The sequence below is a fragment of the Perissodus microlepis genome, chromosome 8 (genome assembly GCF_051167445.1).
Source record: "Perissodus microlepis isolate ML-2025 ecotype Zambia chromosome 8, ASM5116744v1, whole genome shotgun sequence".
Taxonomy (NCBI): domain Eukaryota; kingdom Metazoa; phylum Chordata; class Actinopteri; order Cichliformes; family Cichlidae; genus Perissodus; species Perissodus microlepis.
Genome location: NC_140468.1, coordinates 12565709 through 12586199, shown reverse-complemented (window position 1 = coordinate 12586199; position 20491 = coordinate 12565709). Strand labels below are relative to the sequence as shown.

General features: G+C 42.8%; 1 protein-coding gene across 2 annotated transcripts in view; it reads left to right on the top strand.

Annotated features, from left to right (window-relative positions):
• LOC146381502 (adenosine kinase-like) overlaps positions 1-20491 on the top strand; it is a 126387-nt gene that overhangs the window by 36650 nt on the left and 69246 nt on the right. For both annotated transcript variants that reach the window (XM_084937572.1, XM_084937573.1), the window contains exons 5-6: positions 14509-14681; positions 19313-19421. In XM_084937572.1, the coding sequence (XP_084793698.1) occupies positions 14509-14681; positions 19313-19421 (282 nt within the window). The remainder of the gene's footprint in view (positions 1-14508; positions 14682-19312; positions 19422-20491) is intronic.

Sequence of the window (20491 nt, the reverse complement as noted above, 5' to 3'; positions counted from 1 at the left end):
TACACATCGACTCAGCAGTGGAGTGTCAACTGCCAAAAACTACACCCAAATCAGTTATTAGCCATTTTAGATAACATGGAATTATAACCACTGATTCTCTTTTTAAATGATTCTTTAATAGTGATAAGTATGAAGGTATACCAGGTATAGAAGTATGCTTGAAAGAGGAAAAAAAAGGTGATGCAAAGGTATAATTAAACCACATCCATTAGAATGACTTTTGAGTGGAGTTGCCATCATTAGATTTGTTCTATAAGTTACATCTCATTTGTAATTAGGAGCTTTACAGCGACCTGACCTCAACCTCAGACAAATAATTACAGTCTTCTCAGCCTGATGTTTTTGTGCAGAATGATCTGATCAGTCTTTCATGTCTACATTGGCAGCAACCCATTTGGCACCTCACCAGATAGAAACATATTATTACAAAGTGGGTGTAACTTCCTTATGCCAATCACAAAGTGCTGGTTTGGCATTTCTGAATTCCTGTAGCTGGCAGCTGTTAGTGATTTCACTGACAACCTTTTAAAGAAGCCTACTGGGGCTTTCCCACCATTAACAATGATTAAAAATGACTTAACCGAAAAATAGAAACCCCTTTTACATGTAATGCAGTCCAACACAAGAGTGCTTTGTGATTTGGTTTTTAACCGTTCTTGGCACTGCATGTTTTTAAATACAGGCAGATAGAATATTAGAAATATTAAAGCGTATTAGCACAAGCTACACGCTCAAACCACACTTAAGAGGTGAATTAACAGCACTCTGAAAAACAATTAAAGATTAGATAGCAGTCAGATCATGCGGCGCTTTGCCACGGCTACGCAATCCTCTAATCCTCCGAATATCATCATATTTAAATGTGATTTTCTTAATGTATGTTGTAAGAATACCTTTATGTTATTAATAGAGATCTGAATCTGGATCGGGATCAGAAGAGAAATGGGAAGCACAGCATATGCAGTATGTGCTGAGATTTATTTTCAGCAGCTCATGAGAGGATGTCTGTCTTGAGTTATGAAAGCATGTGTGGCGATTTTCTATTTTTCTTATTATCGTAAATCCAACGTAAAGACCAAAGCAGATATCGTCTGTGTCTGTGGAGCCTGTTGCAGCGTCTTCCTCCTTGATGGTACCGTACCTCGACTCTTGTCCTACAAACTCATTGCTGGGGGGACGATGAGCAAACTGTAAGTCACTGTTGCTTATTTTGAGTCAATCTCATACACACCATCTGGCTATAGTAAATACTTAATAGAGCAACAAATGCGTGTTAATTCACAGCTGAAAATAGTCCCCCACAAATACACTATTAACTCATGTTTTAGGAATTTTTTCAAAAGCAGACGGCGCTGCTGTTTTGCAGTTTATTTATTTCTGATCCTGTGCTAAATAAGACTCCAGTCACACAGGCCTAGAGACCGTTTGACAACCACCTGTCGACCACCTGTTACTAGGGAAATAATGCTGAAAGTTGGTGGTTGTTGCTAGGTGAAATTGGTTGCCAAAGCCCCGGTTACACAGGCCTAGAGATCGGTTAGCAATCTCCTGTCAACCAGGGGTCGTAATGGAAATATTTTCATTTCCTGACTTGGTTGATAGCACTCAGTATTGGTCACATATATTGAGCTGCACTGTAAACCACCTTGCAGTTGGTGGCTAGCAGGTTGCCATGGTCACCTGTAGTTTGCATGGAAGATGGCAACTGGTTTGCAAATACTCTCCAACTAAGTTGCTGATTGCAGCAGTAAGGCATAACTTTTAATTAGAAGGTGAATGTTGTTCATTTCCAATTTGATTTGATATATTTTTATAAACTAGTCAAAGTCAAAGTAAACGTTATTGTCATCTCCACTATATACACTGCAGCATATAGAGAGACAAGATGACGAAGCTAAAACTAAACTAAAAGAAACTGGACCAGAAACATAGTTTCACTGAAAAAAACCCTCCTGTTACATTTATTAAATATTTGGCTGCTCTGAGTTATTATTTTTTCTGTGTTGCTTTGCACTGAATTACAATGTACAGCTCTTTTATATTGTATGATTCTCATAAATCTTGAGTTAAACTTGTTTTTCTGTCCTTGAATTGTGTTTTCTTGTATTCTGAAAGCAGCTGCGTGACAGCATTACCCCTGTCATAGATCGGCCTACAACATTATAAACTAACACGATATTAACGCAGTATTAATGCTGCTTATATTAGAGGTCACATCCATTAGCCCTGAAATATAAATAATGGTGTAATGATTTTCTTTTTTAAAATCTAAGTTGATTTCTATTTAAGTATTTAACACTATAAGAACAGCTGTTCTCTTCTGCTTGTTTAGTCTTTCTGCAGAGGTTACAAAGCAAAGTGAAGTTTATTGAACTTAGTATCATTCTGCACTCACTGGTTTTTATTTCAAGGGTGTGAGAGACACAGCACTTCCCCCTGGCTCTGAGTACATCCTCAGTGCTGTGTTATTGTAGTGGTGACCTTGGTTCTTCTCTAAAAGCCTTCTGTCAGTGCAGATTCTTACAGGCACACAGCCCTGTACTGTTGGCTGAAAACTCATTGAATCTGCTTCGCCAAAGCCAACAGGGCAGAAGGGTGCAGGTGTTGCACTGAAATTGGTTTGCTTTTTGCTTAAAAAATAAAGTGTGCTTCACCCAGAAAACCTCTCTCTCCAAACACGCTCTGTAACCAGAATCTGCTAGCCGTGCTCCACTTTGGGGTTATGGTTTCACTGGAATTAAAAAGTCTGTTTACACTGTGTGAAACAAATATATGAATTGGATTTTGATACTAGTCTGTATATATTTGGGTTATGAAAACTGCTCAGACTGTGATATGTGGCCATTCCAGTAAATATGTGTGTGGGATGGGAGTTAGGTGAATCAGTCTTGGCCCACGCTTCGTGTTTTTATTTTCTTTTTTTTAAAAAGAACATTACGCGACTGTGATTTCAAGGAGAAAATAGCCTGAATGAGATCGAGTTCTGTTTTTTGGCAGAAGGAAAGGCTTGTTGGCACACAGAACAATATCTAAATAGAAATCACATTTTTCACTCAAGTTAGATTTAGCAGGGAGTGCATTGTCCTCCTTTCTGGCTCAGAAACTTTGCTGTCTAAAAATGTTAAAGTCGTAGTCGCAGAGTTTCGGTATATTAAAATCATTGGCGCGCAGGGTGTTATATCTGGCAAGGAAAATCCATTTTGAGAGCGTGTGGAAATAGTGTATATGTAAAGAGTGTCTACCACAGACCTTGGTTTCTTCTCTTAACCTGCAAAGCATTAAATAGGTCAGTAATATTTCCCTTCTTTTTCTGCGGGCTTTGTAAAACGCACAGGATACAGGGCCCAATCATTAGCATGGATGGAATCCAGAGCATTAATGGCAACCAGGCAGAGTCGAATGACATTGTTATTGCAGCCGTTCCCGAGAAAGTGAGGGGAGCTGAAAATTTATATTTGATTTATAGCCGGGTTTGAATTTATGCTCCGGCTCTCAATAGGAAAGTAAGTGATCTTCGCCCGGCTTCTCACAAGAGAGGGCCCCACAGCATCTGGCGCTGGAAACATCTCTGTATCAAACAGAGTTCCTTCTAGTTTCTTTTTGCAATGCTTAACCACCAAGAATTTTACACCTGTAGGGGATATAGTATTACTATGTTTATTGGACCGGGTTCAAGTCTGAGCCTTGAGAAATTATCAGACGAGTCAAATGAGCCACGCTTTGTGGGAAAAACATCGTGCAACAGGTTTCTAGACGCACTTTGTATTGTGCTCCAAGTGATTACCTGCTATTTGGCGCTATGCATCTTCCAGAGACGAAGCTAAGTCATTATTTACCTTGATTTATCATTGGCTGAATGGCAGTTGATAGCTTGAGTGTCTACTCAGTATTGCAAGCACTATGGCATAGATATAAAGATCTCTGATTTGCTCGGTGCAAGTGCTGTTATTTATTGAGAGTTCTTTCTCTAACAGCAGGTTGACGGGAGCAGAAATATACTGCTTACCGTCACTGTCAGTGTGCTTTTGAATCCTTGAAACATCGTATCTTCACATTATTATCTGCTTGAAGTGATGATACAAATACCATTCTTTATGGTTTGGTAATAACTGCCTTATTTTTCATAGGGACACAGAGCATTATTTATCACTGGCAGTGTTCATGGGGATTAATGATGCATAACTCTGTTGGAGTTGTCTGGCATACAGCACCAACTGAAGGAATCTGGAAGGTTATCAGAGCAATAAATCCCAAGTTTTTCTCCGTTGTTTGTCACGATGCACTGCAGCAGCCAGTAGTTATGACCGTTCCAGTATGTTCTCGTCCTCTCCCTCTCTCTGTAAGCAGTCAGAAAAATAACACAACTTATTTTTTAAGCCGCCAGATGATAAGGTGGAATTTGAGCGCACAACCTCGAAGTTCAAAGCGGGCAACAGTTTTTAAATCTCATCCTTATTACTTTGACTCTGCCTGCTTCCAGCTGGATGATTGGGCGTAGATAAGGAGCGCACCAAACACTCTCTACCGCTGATGTTCGTTCTTGGCAATGAGAACGCGAGCACAGTCTGTTCAGTCTTGCATTTTAACTGTTTTGTCAATTGCCGTCATCCACTTGTGTTATGTCTATAAACTGAAAATTAAATTAGGTGTGCAGACTGTTACATGAGTTCAATCTATACCCGCCCAACAGCCACACCAGTATTTCTTTCATCATGGCTTATTTTCTCTGTTTAATTTATTGAATAAATTGCCCCTTTAACTTGTCAAGGAGGAGGAAGTCATTCATGCATTGTCCATGATCTAAGCAGAGAGGAAGATTCAGTCTATTAGTGCAATGATAGGGCCTTTACTGCAGTGAGCTCGCTGATTGAATGGCATCCCTTCTCAAGGTCAGGCCGGAGCTAAAAGCTATTTTCTGCTTACCTGTGCAGCCAGCCGGCCACAGAATCTGCACACAAACTGCCTCCACACCAATGAGCTTAGTAAGCGGAGAAGCTCATCACTGATATTTCCAGCTGGTAACATGAAGAGAAACCTCTGCGCCTGCAGGAAAGGACACAAAGGCATGAGTAATATGATAAGTGCGATCTCTCTGCAGCACGTAAAGACATTAGGAATTTTGTTTTTAAATCCGCACCGAGGGCCCAATCATATCCTCCCATTGTGTCCTTGGTAAGTAAATCGGTGTTAAATGTGAATCACTTTCAGACTGGGTCAGAGGTCAAGCTGGAAGCACAGCTGTTCCGTCAGCTGTTTCAAGGCCTGAATTTCCTTGGCAACACAAGTCTGTAGCTGAGATAATGTAGCACGACCACCATTAGCAGAAACTGTAATCTGCCCGTGTTCAGGGTTTGACTTCACGCATGCCTGAATTACTGCTCCTGGTAATCGAACGTTGGATCTTTTGGGAAACACTGATTTATAGTGTCGGAGAACAACCGTCGTTCCTAAATGATTTCGCTCATCGCTTCATGTTCATGCAGATGATAAATTGTATCACAGAATGCAGTCACAGCATTCATTAAAACTCACTTTCTCCCTGCAGCACTGTTTAGAAGTGAATTTTCTGCACTGCCACATTGAATTTATTCAGGCCTGACCTGCTCTAAGCCTCAAACCGGCGCTGTAATTTGGCATAGGTTTAAAAAGAAAAGAAGTCTTTTGGGTAACACGGATCACCCGCACTGTCACTGCATCTGGGGGGGTAAGGGGAGTGCCGCCACCAGCACTGCAGCCGCCTCTGCGAGATCAAAGCCCCGTGCAAATCCGCCATACTTCGTACATGGAAGTTACAGAAGCGGGACCCAGAACCGATTCACCTGTGCAGGGGCCGAGCACAGCTGCACTCCCACCAGCTGGAGCCCACAGACCACAGATAGGATTAGCGGCTTTAGCTGCAAAGGTCCCTCATCTCCCCGCCTGAACCTTGTATGGCAACAAACCCCTGCAAACACAAATGCCACTTTATGATCTCTTAATAATACCCCCATCCTCACCTCATGCACACTCAGGCTCGGTAAATCAGCTCATGTTCTTTTATAGCCCCCATTGTCTCTGCAGATAAAAAGGACAACCCGCCAGTCTGGGACTCCCAACCCATGAATGTGGTGTGGAGGTATTTTTTCTCCTTGCTTCCCCCTTCCCCACCACTCCTCAGATAAGTATCACCATGCAGCCATTGTGTAGCTGCTGCCTGGCTTCTGTATCCAAGCTCAGCCCCTCATGCCTGCCAGGTAAACCCGTCTGCCTCTATGTTGCTGCGATAGGGGAGTTTGGCTCTGACTGACTGAAACAACATCACCTTGTTTATCCTGTAAATAATTCACTCCTTCCGGGCAACAGAAAACAAAATCAAGGTTGTGTGTTTAACAAGGGAGGCGAGGAATGAGAGGAGCTAGGAAAAAAAAAATCAGGTGTTTTAGATAAACTTGGCGCCTGGAGACAGCGACACATCCCTGATTCCTATGCAGCGCAAAGATGCTGCAGTGAGATGTGTTAGGTGTGTGTGTGTGTAGCGCGGAGGGGGGGGGGGTTGTTGTGTGCTCACTGAACTTGCCCTTTGATAGCTCTCTGAAGAGGGTGCAGAGATACTGTTGGGGACATTCTTGTCGCGTTTAACATCAGAACCTATGGAGTGTGTCGGCGCGTCGTCGGGTTTGATGTTTATCTTCGGGGGGCTGTTCCTGGAAGCTGCCCCCCCGCCCTCACCCCCCACCCCTTTTGTGACACACGTATGTGTACATGGACACGTGAGCCACCACTGTTTGTTTGGGTGTTTTTTTGTTGTTGTCTGGACTCATTCCCCAGGGGTGGTTTTGCTACTGCCTAGAAAAGCCAGACTGTTTATTTCCCCGTCACTTGGAGCGTTCCTTTTATCTGTTTTAATTCAAGTATAAAAACATGAATTCATAAGGTAACACCAACGATACAAGAAAAACAGAAAACATGTGGAACTAATTCAGACAAACATTCAGTGAGACGTAAGGATGAACTTGGTGGTCGAAAGGTTACAGTCGTCACAATCTCACAAAGCATGTTTTTGTCCATAACTTGCCCATTTTTTTGTTTGATCCTAAAGTGTACTGCATTGAATAACGTCTGGCTATTATTCAAAATCATACCTCGGCAACCAAATTGGAGATAATGGCCACACTTTGTAGCCATTGTGTCCTTATCTCACTTTGTAATTTGATGTTGATGTCAAAGCTGTGGGTGCCAGGTTGAAAATGTACATTGTGTACATTTTTAGCTTCTTTGCATTAACTTTCATATTTTAAGTGACGTCTACTACAATGGCTACAGCTCTGTGTTCTGCCAGAGCCAGCTTTATTGGCCAAACACCGTCTTTTAAAGTTTTCACTAATAATATTCGGAGTATATATGAGTCAGGTGGTAATTCTAAATTTTAATATACCATGACATGGTGGCACATGGCTTTGGTGCTTCTATTAAGCCTTTTCTTCACATGCAGAGTGTGTCGGGGGAATGTCACATCTGCAATTGTTCTTTCTGACTTGTAGCACACAGCGGGAGACATGTTCTCACCACTCTGGTTTAGGCTTAAAACCGGAGTATTAGGCTTAAATTTTTCCTTTTTGATAAAGCTTGTAGTTAGGGTCGGATCAAGGGATCCTGAACCCTTCCTTAGTTACACTGCATTAGGCCGTGGCTGCTGGAGGCTTCCTGTGATGCGCTGAGTGTTCTTTCTTCACTTATCCACCACTGTGCGTTTATTCATTAGTTATTATTAATCCCTGGCTTTCTTCCACTGCATGTTTTTGTCCTGTCTGACTCTGCTAACCTCCAACTGGTCACTGCAGATGGCTGTTCCACCCTGGAGTTTCTTCCTGCTTAGAGGGAGTTTTTCTTTCCCACTGTTGCCAGTCTTGAATTGGATAAAAATTTTACCCATGTGGAGTTTACATTGAGAAACTGGAAGGTTAAAGATTGCTTATGGAAATTTGTGCTCTGGTGTGCATCTCTGTCAGGCAATACCTAGAAAAGTTCAAGGCTACAGTGCATGTTTGAAACTTTATAGACACTTTATAGACAAAATCATGTTTCTCTTACCTTCTCTTATGTGTGTTGAGTACATATGCAGAATAAGAAAAGTATAGTGCAGGGGCAAAGGTATATAATCTGTCCACAGCCCTTCTGTTGCTTGTGATTAAAATAACACACATTCATCGTCTTAGGTGGGAATCGGCATTGAAATTAGTGGTTCTTGGTTAATTATGTAATCTTGTTTTGGCCTCAAGTGTATTTGCATAACAGTAGCTGATGCAAATTGATTTGCATTTGCACTCTATTATAATGCAAAGTATCTAATGAGGAAGCATCTAACAATCCTCATCCTGTTCAGCAGTTTAAAAAATAGCAAATGGAGACTACAGTGCTCCTATGGAGTCATGTCATTACTTTTGCTTTGTGTTTTAATTCCCACTTTCCGTTTGATTGGAAAAGCACAAGCTTGTTCACAAAGTTTTGATTGCTTTGTTCTTAGTCACACCCATTAGTATAGTCATTACTCACTTCTGATTCCCAGGAGGAAACTGTTTTCCAAGTAGTTAAAGTCCCTGTTTAATGGGATTTATTAAGCTGAGGCGCGGCTCTTTTAATCTCTGTTGTTGTTAAATATGTGGTGTCGGAACAATAGGAGATGTATCAACGTCCAAATACTTACAGATTGCACACTACATTTGAGCATCAGTGGAGCATCAGTCATCTGTGTTGTCCTGCAGCCAGATCCTAAAGCCGCATGACAACTGTGAAACATCCATTACAAAAGCAGACTTCAGTGGCGAGCCTCACCACCATGCTGGTGTGTCAGCAAGGGACGAGCGAGGCACTGAACAGAAGACAACTATGATCTGGATATTTGAAGCCGATATTGGGCCGGTTTCCCGTCAGGCTGCATGCTATGCCTTCCCTTTGAGTGTTGATTGCAGACAGGAGAGTGTGGTTGACTGATCTCAAAGGAAATTACTGGAGAGAAGGCTTATCCATGCCTTTGACTGATAATCAGCTCATTATCGTGTTGATCATTTACAGCTCTCCCTCCCGCATTCCCTCTATTCTTTTAGCTGTGTCACTAAAGCAGAGCACAGAGATTTTTAATAGCTTGGCAAGAAGCCTGCTGTGCTGAGGGAGTTAAAACAGCCATGCTAGCCCTGGCTAGTCTCCACTTTTTACACAGTACAGGTCCCCACCCCACTTATCAACCCTCTCAGGGAAGAGAAAAAATTAAAGAAAAACAACAACAGCAACAACAACATATGCAACCCCAGTGCGAGCAGTGCCCTAGCACCCCAACATGGCTAACTGTGCATGAAATTGAACTGATTGGAGTTATTGACCAGAAGGCTCCAGCCCCTGAGAGAACAGGCAGGAGGGTGGGGGCGCCTTGTGTGTTACCTGATTGAGTGAAAAATCCTCAGCCGGTTGCTTTGATGCCCGGCACTTTACAGCAAAGAGTGATTTAATGGAAGCTGCCAGACCTCATCAATGTCAGCACTCGTGGTAAGGGCCCTCTGCTTCACCAATACTTTATATATAAGCACCTTCCATGTCAGTCGCTGATGGACAGATGCTTACTAGTTGTTTTAACTGCACGGTAAAAAGAAACGCTGATTGGCCTCCGCCTTTAGCTCCAAAAGAGGGGCTTTGGAGTGAGAGGAGGCTGTTATAAGCCACCCTAGCGAGCAGAACCCTCGCCCTCAGCTATTTTAGGCCTCTATAAATAGCCCTATTGAATTTTTGCTGAGGTTGATAAGCCTATAATTAATGTGACCATCATTAGGCACGGTCAAGTTCTTCTCAAGAGGAACTGCTAGTGAGGTGAGGCAAGGAGAATGGGGACTTCTCTGTCCTTGTTTTAAGGATGAACTGAAACAAGTGACAGCCACTCAGCTTCCCCATGATGTGCAGGAGGCACCACTTTGTTGTAAAGCTGCAGGATAACACACAGCGGCGTCTATCAACTCCCTGCAAAAAAAAAAAAAGGGGGGGGGGGGGTACTGTGCTGCGACTTCAGTAGATCTGAATTGCATTGGAATTGCATCATTAATAGAGCAGAAATTCTTCCCAGCAACTCCAGGAGAATACATTGACCCCTGAGGGAGACTAGAAACAAGACAATGTTTTTACAGCAGGAATATCTAACTAGAGGTCCCATTACTACTTCATCAATATACAGCAGCGAGTGAGGGAGACGATGGGAGGAGAGAGTTGAACACAAAAAAAGGGGGGCAGGAAAAAAAGGGGGAATGTAATAGCTTATAGTGCTAATGGCAGCCTGAGCACTCAAGTCCCAAACATTCAGCCGTCTCATCTCATCTGGGCTGTGTAATTGCCCTCCTGGAAGCCGCCACGCGAAACGGCTGCTTCCGTAGTGAAGAGTGGCAGCTGCTGGGTGTTGAGGAGCGGGCCTAGGTCAGATCCCCAAATGGGGCTCCTTGCAACCATGAGATGTCATAATTAATAGCTATCTGGGTGCCTGGGGGCCAGTTTTGGGTAGGTTTGGGAGAGTGTATGTCGAGGGGGGGGGGGAATTATTTGGCTAAATGGAAGCCAAATAGAAAGAGACGCCAGACGTATTCTCCACTTAACATAATGTACACTTATCACCGCTTTGCCTGTAGCGAGTGAGCCTGTGCATCATCTTACCGCCTGCTTTTCATGGGTGTTTTTCTCTCTTGTTTGCATTAGGTTTCCCTCCTGTATCGAAACGCACCTAAAGATATGTTGCTTGGGTGCGTCATGGGAACTTATTAATCTTTGGGGACCAGTGTTCTCCCAGTTAAGTAAATATACATGAGCTGCTGCGCGAGATACAAGCTCCCAGCACCTCCACAAAAATCTGTTACTTCAGCTTCCCTCTTTCTTCCCATCTTCCTCCCTCTTTCTCTCTCTCTCGCACAGTCGCTCTCTAACATGCCGCCTGGGGGCAAATCTCACTCTGTCTCATCTGCTGCTTAATTTCACTGGAGCGGCCCTCAGTAATGAAGCGCCTTGATGTACATTTGCCAATTCCTGCCTCTGCCACTGCGATATAATTGGGATGTGACTAAGCATGAATACCCAGCACAGGGTTGGTTGACCTCTCGGCGACCCCGCGGAAAGCGCTTTTGTCATAATGGAGGTATTATCTCACATAATCTGGGAATGGAGAGGGCTTGTCTGCAGGGTGCCAGGGATGGAAATGAATTGATATAACTCCCTGTTCCTGCATACCACGGTGAAAGAGGGGATGAAATTTTTTTTTAGCAAGATATATATTTTTTTCTTGCTCATAATGAAGACATTTTCTGCTTATCTATTGGTGCTTTGTGTTTATTGGAGTAGCAGAGCAGCTTCTGGCAAAAGCAGGGGCGTTTTTTCTTTTCTTTTTGTTTTTTAGGAGGGAGTTTTGATGTTGTGGAACTAAACAGGATTTGTCTTTTTGTGTGTACGTGTGTGTACATCAGCCTTCTGCCCGTGTAGGTGCACTGTGTGCTCACGTTAGTGTGTACTTATGTCTGTTAATGACCCTGTAAAATGACAAGCTGAGCTGGCAGTGAGGGTACAGCCGACGGTCAGAGAGAGACAGAGCGAGAGGGAAAGTAGGAGAGTTCAGAGGGAGGTGTGATGAGGGGGGGGCTATGTTCACGAGGTCGGTGGTTGCTGTGATTCACCGTGCTGTCATCAGAGGGACTGAGGCCCCTGAGTGGCCCTCTCTATTCCCACCTGAGAGCTCTGCAAATGGAGGGGCCGCGCTGTCATTATTTACAGCCCGCAGCTCCTAACCTTGGATTCTGCGCTCATCGCGGCGAGGGGAAAATCAGATTGGACTTGACGTGTACCCGAGCCAGTGACCTTGATAAGTGTGAGGTGCCTGCAGCAAGAGGTTAGGGAAGAAGAGCTCGCAGTCGTGCGCACGCATGTACACGTTGGTGTGTTTGTGTATTTTGGCCAGGTGGGGAGTTGGAGGCATGGTTGAATGACAGAACCATGACTCAAGATGACACGTTGGTAGGGCGCACTCACGGACCAAGATGCAGCAGACATGTGTGACATTATAACTGTTCATTTCCTAGGGCCTAGTGTGGAAAATAAAAGGCGATTATTTATTTTTCTGGAAAAAAAAACCCCCCACAAAAACCAAAATCAGCTGTTGTGAATTGTTTTGATAGTTGCTCAAAGGTTTAGTGGTGTGACAGAAGACGATGCTAGGGATAGAGTGCGATGGAGGCAGATGATCCAATGTGGTCACCCCAATAGGATCAGCGGAAAGAAGAAGAAGATCATCCATTGACAGCACACAAAAACAAATACCTGCTAATTAGTGCGAAGTAAAAAACTAAAAATAATAAAAATAATTAATTTTATTCACAAAAAGTGAAGCACAAACTTCTGGAATAGGCTGTTAGTGCATATTAGTTCCAAAAGTGACAAACACAACTCAGGGGTCAAGTTGATTTAATCAGATTCATAACAGGTGAAATGTAGCCACGCCCCTTGCAATGCTAACTTTAAAGTTGCAGTTTATAAAATCTCACCATGAGATGTCAGCAGATCCCAGATTGCAGTCAACTGAATTCTATTTTCCTAGCCGTCCCAATTCAAGTGCATAATCCTAGCAACTCTAGCCGTTCATCTGTAGTGAGTGTAGGCCGTAAGTACACTGTTTACCTCAGCTGTTAATATGTGTCCATGGCTATTTACTCTGGAGGAGGCTTTGAAACTGTGTAATATTTAATTCAATTCAATTTTATTTACACAGCACCAAATCACAACAGTCGCCTCAAGGCGCTTTGTATTGTAAGGTAGACCCTACAATAATACATACAGAGAAAAACTCAATCTTATGACCCCCTATGAGCAAGCACTTTGGCGACAGTGGGAAGGAAAAACTCCCGTTTAACAGGAAGAAACCTCCGGCAGAACCAGGCTCAGGGAGGGGCGGCCAATGTTAGCCTGCTTTAGCTTCTAACATTGTTGGACTCTTGGCGAATAATCTCTCAAACAAAGTGAGAATGTAGTCAAATAGTTTTTTTTTAAGGACACTAGAGCCTAACATTAGCTAACATAACGTTAACTTATAACCAGCTGTTGTTGTTGATGTGTAGCCAGCTCGTTATCTGGAGACCGGAGGGTCTGATGTCTAATCTGCTAATTACATTTTATTTGGATGCCGGTGTTGCTGTTTCTTCACGTTTTTGTTTCTCTGGCAAAAGAGACCCCTTCTGAGATAACAAAACAAAACATAAGTATGATCCTTCATATCTTGAGGCTGAAGGTGCAGACACAAATTAAAATTGACCTCCACAGCATGCTGTGCCTGCAACTTCTCTCTCTCCTTTTGGTGTAAAACACATTTAGGTGGAACGGTGATGTCCATCTCTCCCAACGTCTGTTTATTGGAGAGTTCATTAATTTATTAGAAAAGACATACAACACATAAGTCAAAAATCAACGTGTATTTATGAGTACAGCTTTCTTTTTGTCTCTTAAAAAGCTTAAAAATTGACTGGCCTTTAATAGAATGCTAACATGGGATTTATGCCATCCCTCACGTTAGTCATGAAGAGGTAAATTGGCTGTAAACAAGGCAAGAAGTTTTCTTTGTTTCATAAAACAGAGATAGATAGTCAAAAAACTCTATGCCCTGATCAGCTGCGCTTGCAAATTGTCAACCTTAGTCTGGAAACACAGGTGAGCTTTGTGCGATGTAATGAATCTTTTCCTGGATATTTTTATTTTTATTTTTCCTCCTTATTTTTTTCATCTGAACTACTTACCTGGAGACCAGAAGGGTGGGGCATAGGGGGAACGCAAAAAAACAAAAAACAGAGGAGAGCTTCTCTAGGCGGTTGATGAAAATGCATTTTTCTTCCCCCACCGAGACGCTGTTTGGTCGTGTGAAATGATTAATTTCACACATATACAGGTCATCCCCAAAAGCAGCAACATCTCATTCACAAGGGGCCCCCGTCAGCAACAAAACAGGAGTCTGCAATAAAACGAGCAAACAGCAGCACGTACTGTACGTCAATAAATCTTTGGAGGTTAAACCTGAGCGCTGTAGAATTTGAGCAGCCCCCACCCCCTTTTCCCTCATCAGGTAAAAGTCACTGAGTACATCAAGACTGTCAGGACCAAAAATTGTCCAGCGAGCAGTTCGGGGAGTGTCCTGCGGTAGCGGCTGCATACTCTGTCACACACTCAGAGTCTGTGTTTGCATAAGAAGGATGAAGCCTTGAATTATGGGGTTTGTGTAAATAAGGAGATGAGACTGTTTTTAGCACACATGGAGGAAGGAGTGCTTGGATGAGAATAGTGCCTCTGTGCGGAGTGGAATTGGTCTTGGGCTGTTTACGACAGCTCGCAGCCCTCATATATCACAAGCAGTATGTTTGCTGTGAAGCTACAGTTTGTGTGCCATCTGCCTTAGCTGAACTTGACCCCTCAAACAGACTTATATTTTGTAAACTGAGCTCTGTGTAACTGTTTTCATTTTCTCCTTCCCAGTGGATGCTCCAGAAGCCCCATAAGGTGGCTACCTTCTTCGGGTGCATCGGGAAAGACCGCTTTGGCGAGATCCTCAAGAAGAAGGCCGAAGAAGCCCATGTCGATGCCCATTACTATGAGCAAAACGAGGAGCCGACTGGTACCTGTGCAGCCTGTATCACGGGAGACAATAGGTTAGCAACCTTTCATTTATCCTTGACCAAGGAACAACCCCGTAACCCGGCTTTAAGAGAGTCATTTTGGTTCATTTTGACTTCCACGGGCAAGCAGTTGACTTCTCGGGGCTAGAAGTCATAACAGGGAATCATAGCTCAGCTCACACATCAAAAGGAAAAGGAACAGCTTGAGCGTGTTTTTCCAGGCCCCCACTCAGTCTCTGCCGTCCCAGTGGGTTGTCATCCATCTATAGGCTGACAGTAGCAATGTGTTAGGGATGCCTGGGCTATCCCAGTTCTCACCTGTCAGCCTTCTCGACTGTAAAAGGGGCTTTAGCCTCTCTGGTGACTCTCACGCCAGCATCGTCAGGTCACAGCCTACACACACACACAGATGCACAAATAACACTAACATTAAGGGCTCCAGTTCATGATAGACCAGGTGTGGATCAATAACCACCTCCTTCAAACACTCCCTTCCTTTACAGCCCTTTATCCGCTGCTACTGGAGTTGTCAGTCAGTCAACGCCTGGACCCTGACCGCCCCGGGAGTCAGCCCTGCTGAATGGTCTTAGTGGGATTGTTTGATGTGGGCTCTGACACCTGAAAAGGTCAGGTGCCGTGCTCAGGGAGACGAGCTCTGTAATATTTCTTACAGGTGTTTAACAGACAGCTCAGGAGGCCAGAGGAAAGGTCGCCAGCAGGGCCAGATTGGAAGGGTGATGGCTTTGAAGTACTGGGAGCCAGTGTGTCACAGCCCTAAGGCTTTGATTAGTGCAAGTCTTCAAAGATGCAGAAAAAAAAACTGCCTCCTCTACTAAAATCTGACAGTTTGAGTTCCAATCTGTGCAGATGCCCTACGTTGAATAATCACATTTTAGCTATTAAGAAATTAGTTTATTAAAATCTTACAAGTGTAATCAGGGGTTCAATCAGCCAGTCTCTCCAGGAGCTCTGAGTTTTTGCATAGTAATTGCAGCCGCAAATTTCTTTATATCAACTTTTCAATGCAGAAAAATGCAATAATTTGTGCAGATATTTAAAATATTTAAATATTTTAGATTGTGTGAAGATCTTGCTGATAATTTTCATGTTTAAAAACTCCCAGTTGGGTAAAAGATGCCGCTAGCCTGTCAGCAGTTATTTTCTGTAGCTTAGTTTTAAGATGACCTTAGCATAACTTAATATATTATTAAGCACTGGCAAGAACCTCTATAAATTAATTGCTTAGATTCATTACATTATTAATACTTAAAGCCATAGCTTATTTATTTATCCATCTAGATTTCTTTGGTGTGAGTTGCCAGTTTTGGAGATATTGTTGCAGAAATGTCTGGCTTCTCTTGAATGTTGTGGAAGTTAATAATGTAAAAGTAATGCCTATTTTCTCTCTGCCAAACTACACCTAGCAAATATATCACTTTTGCAAAAGGAATGATTGTTGAAGTGAACAATGATGCGCACTTCTGTGGCTGGAGGGGGTGTAGTTCAGTAGAAGGGAGATTACAAATACACTAAACACATGACGACTAGTTTGTGGATTTATGTTTTATTTTTTGGAGTAATCAGGTCCAGTTTTCTAAAAAACAGATGTAAATACGATGAAACAATTTTGTTCAATTTTATTCATTAGAAGGCAGACGTCGCTACAGCTAATATCTTCAAAGCTGGGTGTCTCACAACCAAACAATGGAGATGAATAAATGGCACTACATGTGGAAAAACTTGAGTATTTTGTTTATGAGGGTGAACCGTTCCTTTGTTGTGTTGCCAGTTTGTTGGAGTGTACACAGCCTGTTCACCACATTCACTGGTTTTCTATAGCATAATTGCTACAGTTTCACAAGGGAAAACAATAGTTTGAGACCGCAGCATGACCAAAAATGCAACAACTGTGTGCAATGAACTTGTGGTCTATTTGGCTTCGAAATTTTTCTTTCGAAGATGAGGACCAGGTCTGCAACCACTCACAGTCAGCTGCCATCTTCAAAGTGACATTCGCGCGTAAAGATGCGATGAAAAGGCGATACGATGGAATCGGGCTGCTATCGGTTTGCAGCTGACTGGCGTCAAGTTGATAATTATGTGGAATTTCTTTGTGATAAACTGAAAAGAATCACAAATCTGTTGCTGGTCACATACACAGAAATTCACATTAACTACTTACATTCAGAGCAGAGCCAGAACCTCATCTGAAACAGAAATGCCTTCACAAGCAGTTATGTTGTTGCTGCAGGGCGTTAATTTAACTGCAAAATGACACAGCCACTTGGTAACTCTGCACTTGGGATTTTCAACATAGCATTTCAAAACATACCAGTTTTCTTTAGAAAGCGTAAATTATTTCTGCGTGTACACAATAACAGATTTATTTCAGATTAAACCACTCGGGTCAATATTATTAAACACCTGATCTTTTTATTGAGCCATGGCACAATAATGTGCTTTAACTTGTAATGCTCAAAGCTTATAAAATCAAGTTGAAACTGAGGGTTATCTTCTAGCTTACACACAGTATAAACACTTTAGCAATGGTTTGAGCTGTCACTTGAGAAAACATCATGCCAAAAACAAAAGAAACCAGTTCAGACTTTATCTTTAGTTATCATAGTGTTTCCAAGTGTCAAGGACTGGAGTGAGAAGTATCATCAAGAAATTTCAAAGAAGGCCACACCGTACAGAACAAGCCTGGCAGAAGTAGGAAGCGGAAATTTCAAAGATTCTGGAAAGAAAGCTAGTGAGAGATGTGTCTAAAGACCCCAGAAAAACTGCCGAGACACCATTGAATGACTTGAGGAATGAAGTCAAAGAAAACAATCACTAAAACCCTGCACAAGAGGAACAGCAAGGAAAAGTCCACTTCTGCAGCAGAAACACTTTTAAGCCAGAGTAAAGTATACTGAGGGCAATGTAAAGCAAGAATATGCACACTGGAAATGTGTCCGTTGATCAGATGAGACAAAACTAGAGCTCTTTGGCCACAGAGATGCTGCTGATGTTTGGAGATGGAGAATGTCCCCACAGTGAAACACGGTGGTGGGAGTATTGCTGCTGTGAGGATGCCTTAGTGTGCCTGGAAATGGGAATCTCGTCAAGGTGGAAGGAATCATGAAGGAAGAAGGATACGTGAAGATTTTAAAAGAAAACCTCAAGCAGTCAGCAGAAAAACAGAGTCTGGGTCATCGCCTTGTCTTCCAACACATCAACGTTGCTCATGGTGAAGAACTACCTCCAGAAGATTAAAGTAAACGTTACCGACTGGCCTTCATAAAGCATCGTCTTGGAATTCTGTAAGGTCCGTGCCAAACTATCATCGGATCTAGAGGAATTTGAGAGATTCACCAAAGGCAGTGAATCTGTCCTCATCTGTAGGAATATAACAAAAAAACAAGCAACTGTCAGCCAGTAGAGTCGAGTCCAGTAATGCAAAGACAGGCGTCACATAAGAGTTGCACTTATTGGTGCTGGTTGACAGATTGATTTCAACCTGTTCACAGACTAAATGCGCTTATAAACCAGATGGCAACTATTTGCAAACCTTCACCAATCTGTGTGAGAGCAATTGAAGTCTCTCCAAGTGTTTGGCGACAGGTTTCCTCCAGCTGACCCGTACTATTGAAAGTGGTCGCACACTCAATCTCAGCTATTTTCACTCTAGTTTGAGTTATAACAGAAATCGATGCGTGACAGTTATTCCACTTTGATAAAACTAGAAATCATTCCTCTGGATTTCCTAGTTTTCTTTTCTTTCCTTTTCGTTAAATTCCTAATGAGCGTTTTAACCTGGAGTGCCTCACTGTGGCATTTCAGCTTTTCCTCTTAAATATGTCACATCATCATGGTTATTTGCTCTGCTCACGTCTGTTGGACTTTCTCAGTTAACAACACTCGTTTTGTCTGTCACGCTCGTAGCAACCTTTTGAGTCCATTACGGCAGCTCCGGTCAAACACGGTCCCAATTCAGCTGCCATATCGTAGCCTTCATCATCACACGCTGATCAGCTTAGCACACTGTTACTCTTTTCTTTGACACTAACCACAGAGAGCAGCTTTTTTTTTTTTTTTTCTTGCCATGTGAGAACAGACCTTCGTGTAGCAACACCCTCCTGTCATATGGTCGCCTAGCAGTTTTCGTCTAAGTAGCTATGATGGTTGCACTCATTTTGATGGCCGCTCATAAAGATACAGCGCACGAGGACTGGCTAATGAGCTGTGTTAAGATAATACCACCTGCTTCACTTTCCAGCTCCCACCACTCACTACTCAAGTGTTCATTTAGTAATCTCTTTCTGTTGTTTTCCCACCCTTGTTATCTATGCAGAACTTTTACAGGTGATAATATGATATGAATAATTTTAGGGTGTCTCTCTTTTGGCTTTGAAAACCCCTCAGCTGATTTAATCTCCTTTCTTTGGTGTATTTTTTCTTTTTGAGATAGCACCGTTTTTTTAAAGAAAGGAAAAATAAAGAGATCCAGATAGACTTTAATTCACCTTGGCTCAGACATTCTTAGGAACTATTATCATCCTTATATATCACAAAAGAACAAAGGAAAGTCTGAGGCCTGAGTGTTTTTTAAGGATGTTTTTGAGACAAAATTAAGATGGATGATAAGCGAGGCAGAAGATTTATGGGGTCTGTCTCGGCAGGTCCCTTGTTGCTAACCTGGCAGCGGCAAACTGCTACAAAAAGGAAAAACACCTGGACCTGGACAGCAACTGGGAGCTGGTGAAGAAAGCCAAGGTCTATTATATTGCGGTAAGTGAGACCCTCTACATTCAAAATGACTGTTCCCCAACTCCACTGCCAGAGGAGGACGAAATGTTAAGAGGCTTTATTCAGGAAATGCCTCAGCATGCCTTCTGCATTGTCAATATATCCATTCATCCTTTGTCGAGTGAAATGAGCTATGTTACCTATTGAGACAATACAGCTCCATTTTCCGCCTATTTTTTTCCCCAGGTCTTTGTGCGCGAAGCTGCAACATAGTGTGAAATTGTTCTACATGTAATGCATTCATTCATTTCTTTTAACGTGAAGACAAGCCAACAGGTGCTGTGAAAGTGTGAAAATTGATTATGCAAGTTCATTCGGTTTTAGCTCCCAACCCCCCACTCCCACGCAATCTTCTTACAGACAAAACACACGCACAGATTGAGGAGGACAGATGTGCGCTTAGATATTCACACACGCTCGAGCTGCACCCACTGAGGTAATGTCTTTACTTACAGCTTCTGGGATGGCCTGCTATGCTCATGTTTCACTGTTTGGGATTATATTTAATTCCGGCAGATCGACATTTTCTCTGATCTCAAGTCAAGACGATAGCCCTGAAATTGCACTGCATTCCACGTCTTTAAGCAGTTCATTATCAACATAAATCAGCATTAGTGCTCAGCATTCAGCATACTCCTTGGCATATTGTCCCAAGTGATATTCCCAATTCCCCCCACCCACCTCCCCATTGCCCACAAGTCCTCTAAACACGAGTGCATCGCAGTGCAATAATGATGGAGGTTTCATAATTAGCCGCCCAGTCGAAGAAACAAATACCAAACGAAAAATTGTTTATTAGAGGGGAGGAAAAAAAATCTTTCAGCGGTCGTGCCAGAAAGCAGATCAGTCAGTCCATCCTCCAGAGTTTGTGTGGTCTCATTTTTAGCCTCTGCTTCGCATTAGCAAACATGGCACATCCTCTGCAAATTGGCAGTTGGGTTTTGCCCACATCCGACAGCGTAGCGCGCAGGGGAAAAGCTTCCGTGGGATTTGGAAGGGGGGATAGAAGGGCCACAAATGGGTGTTTGTCAGTGCTTGGAATCTAAAACGTG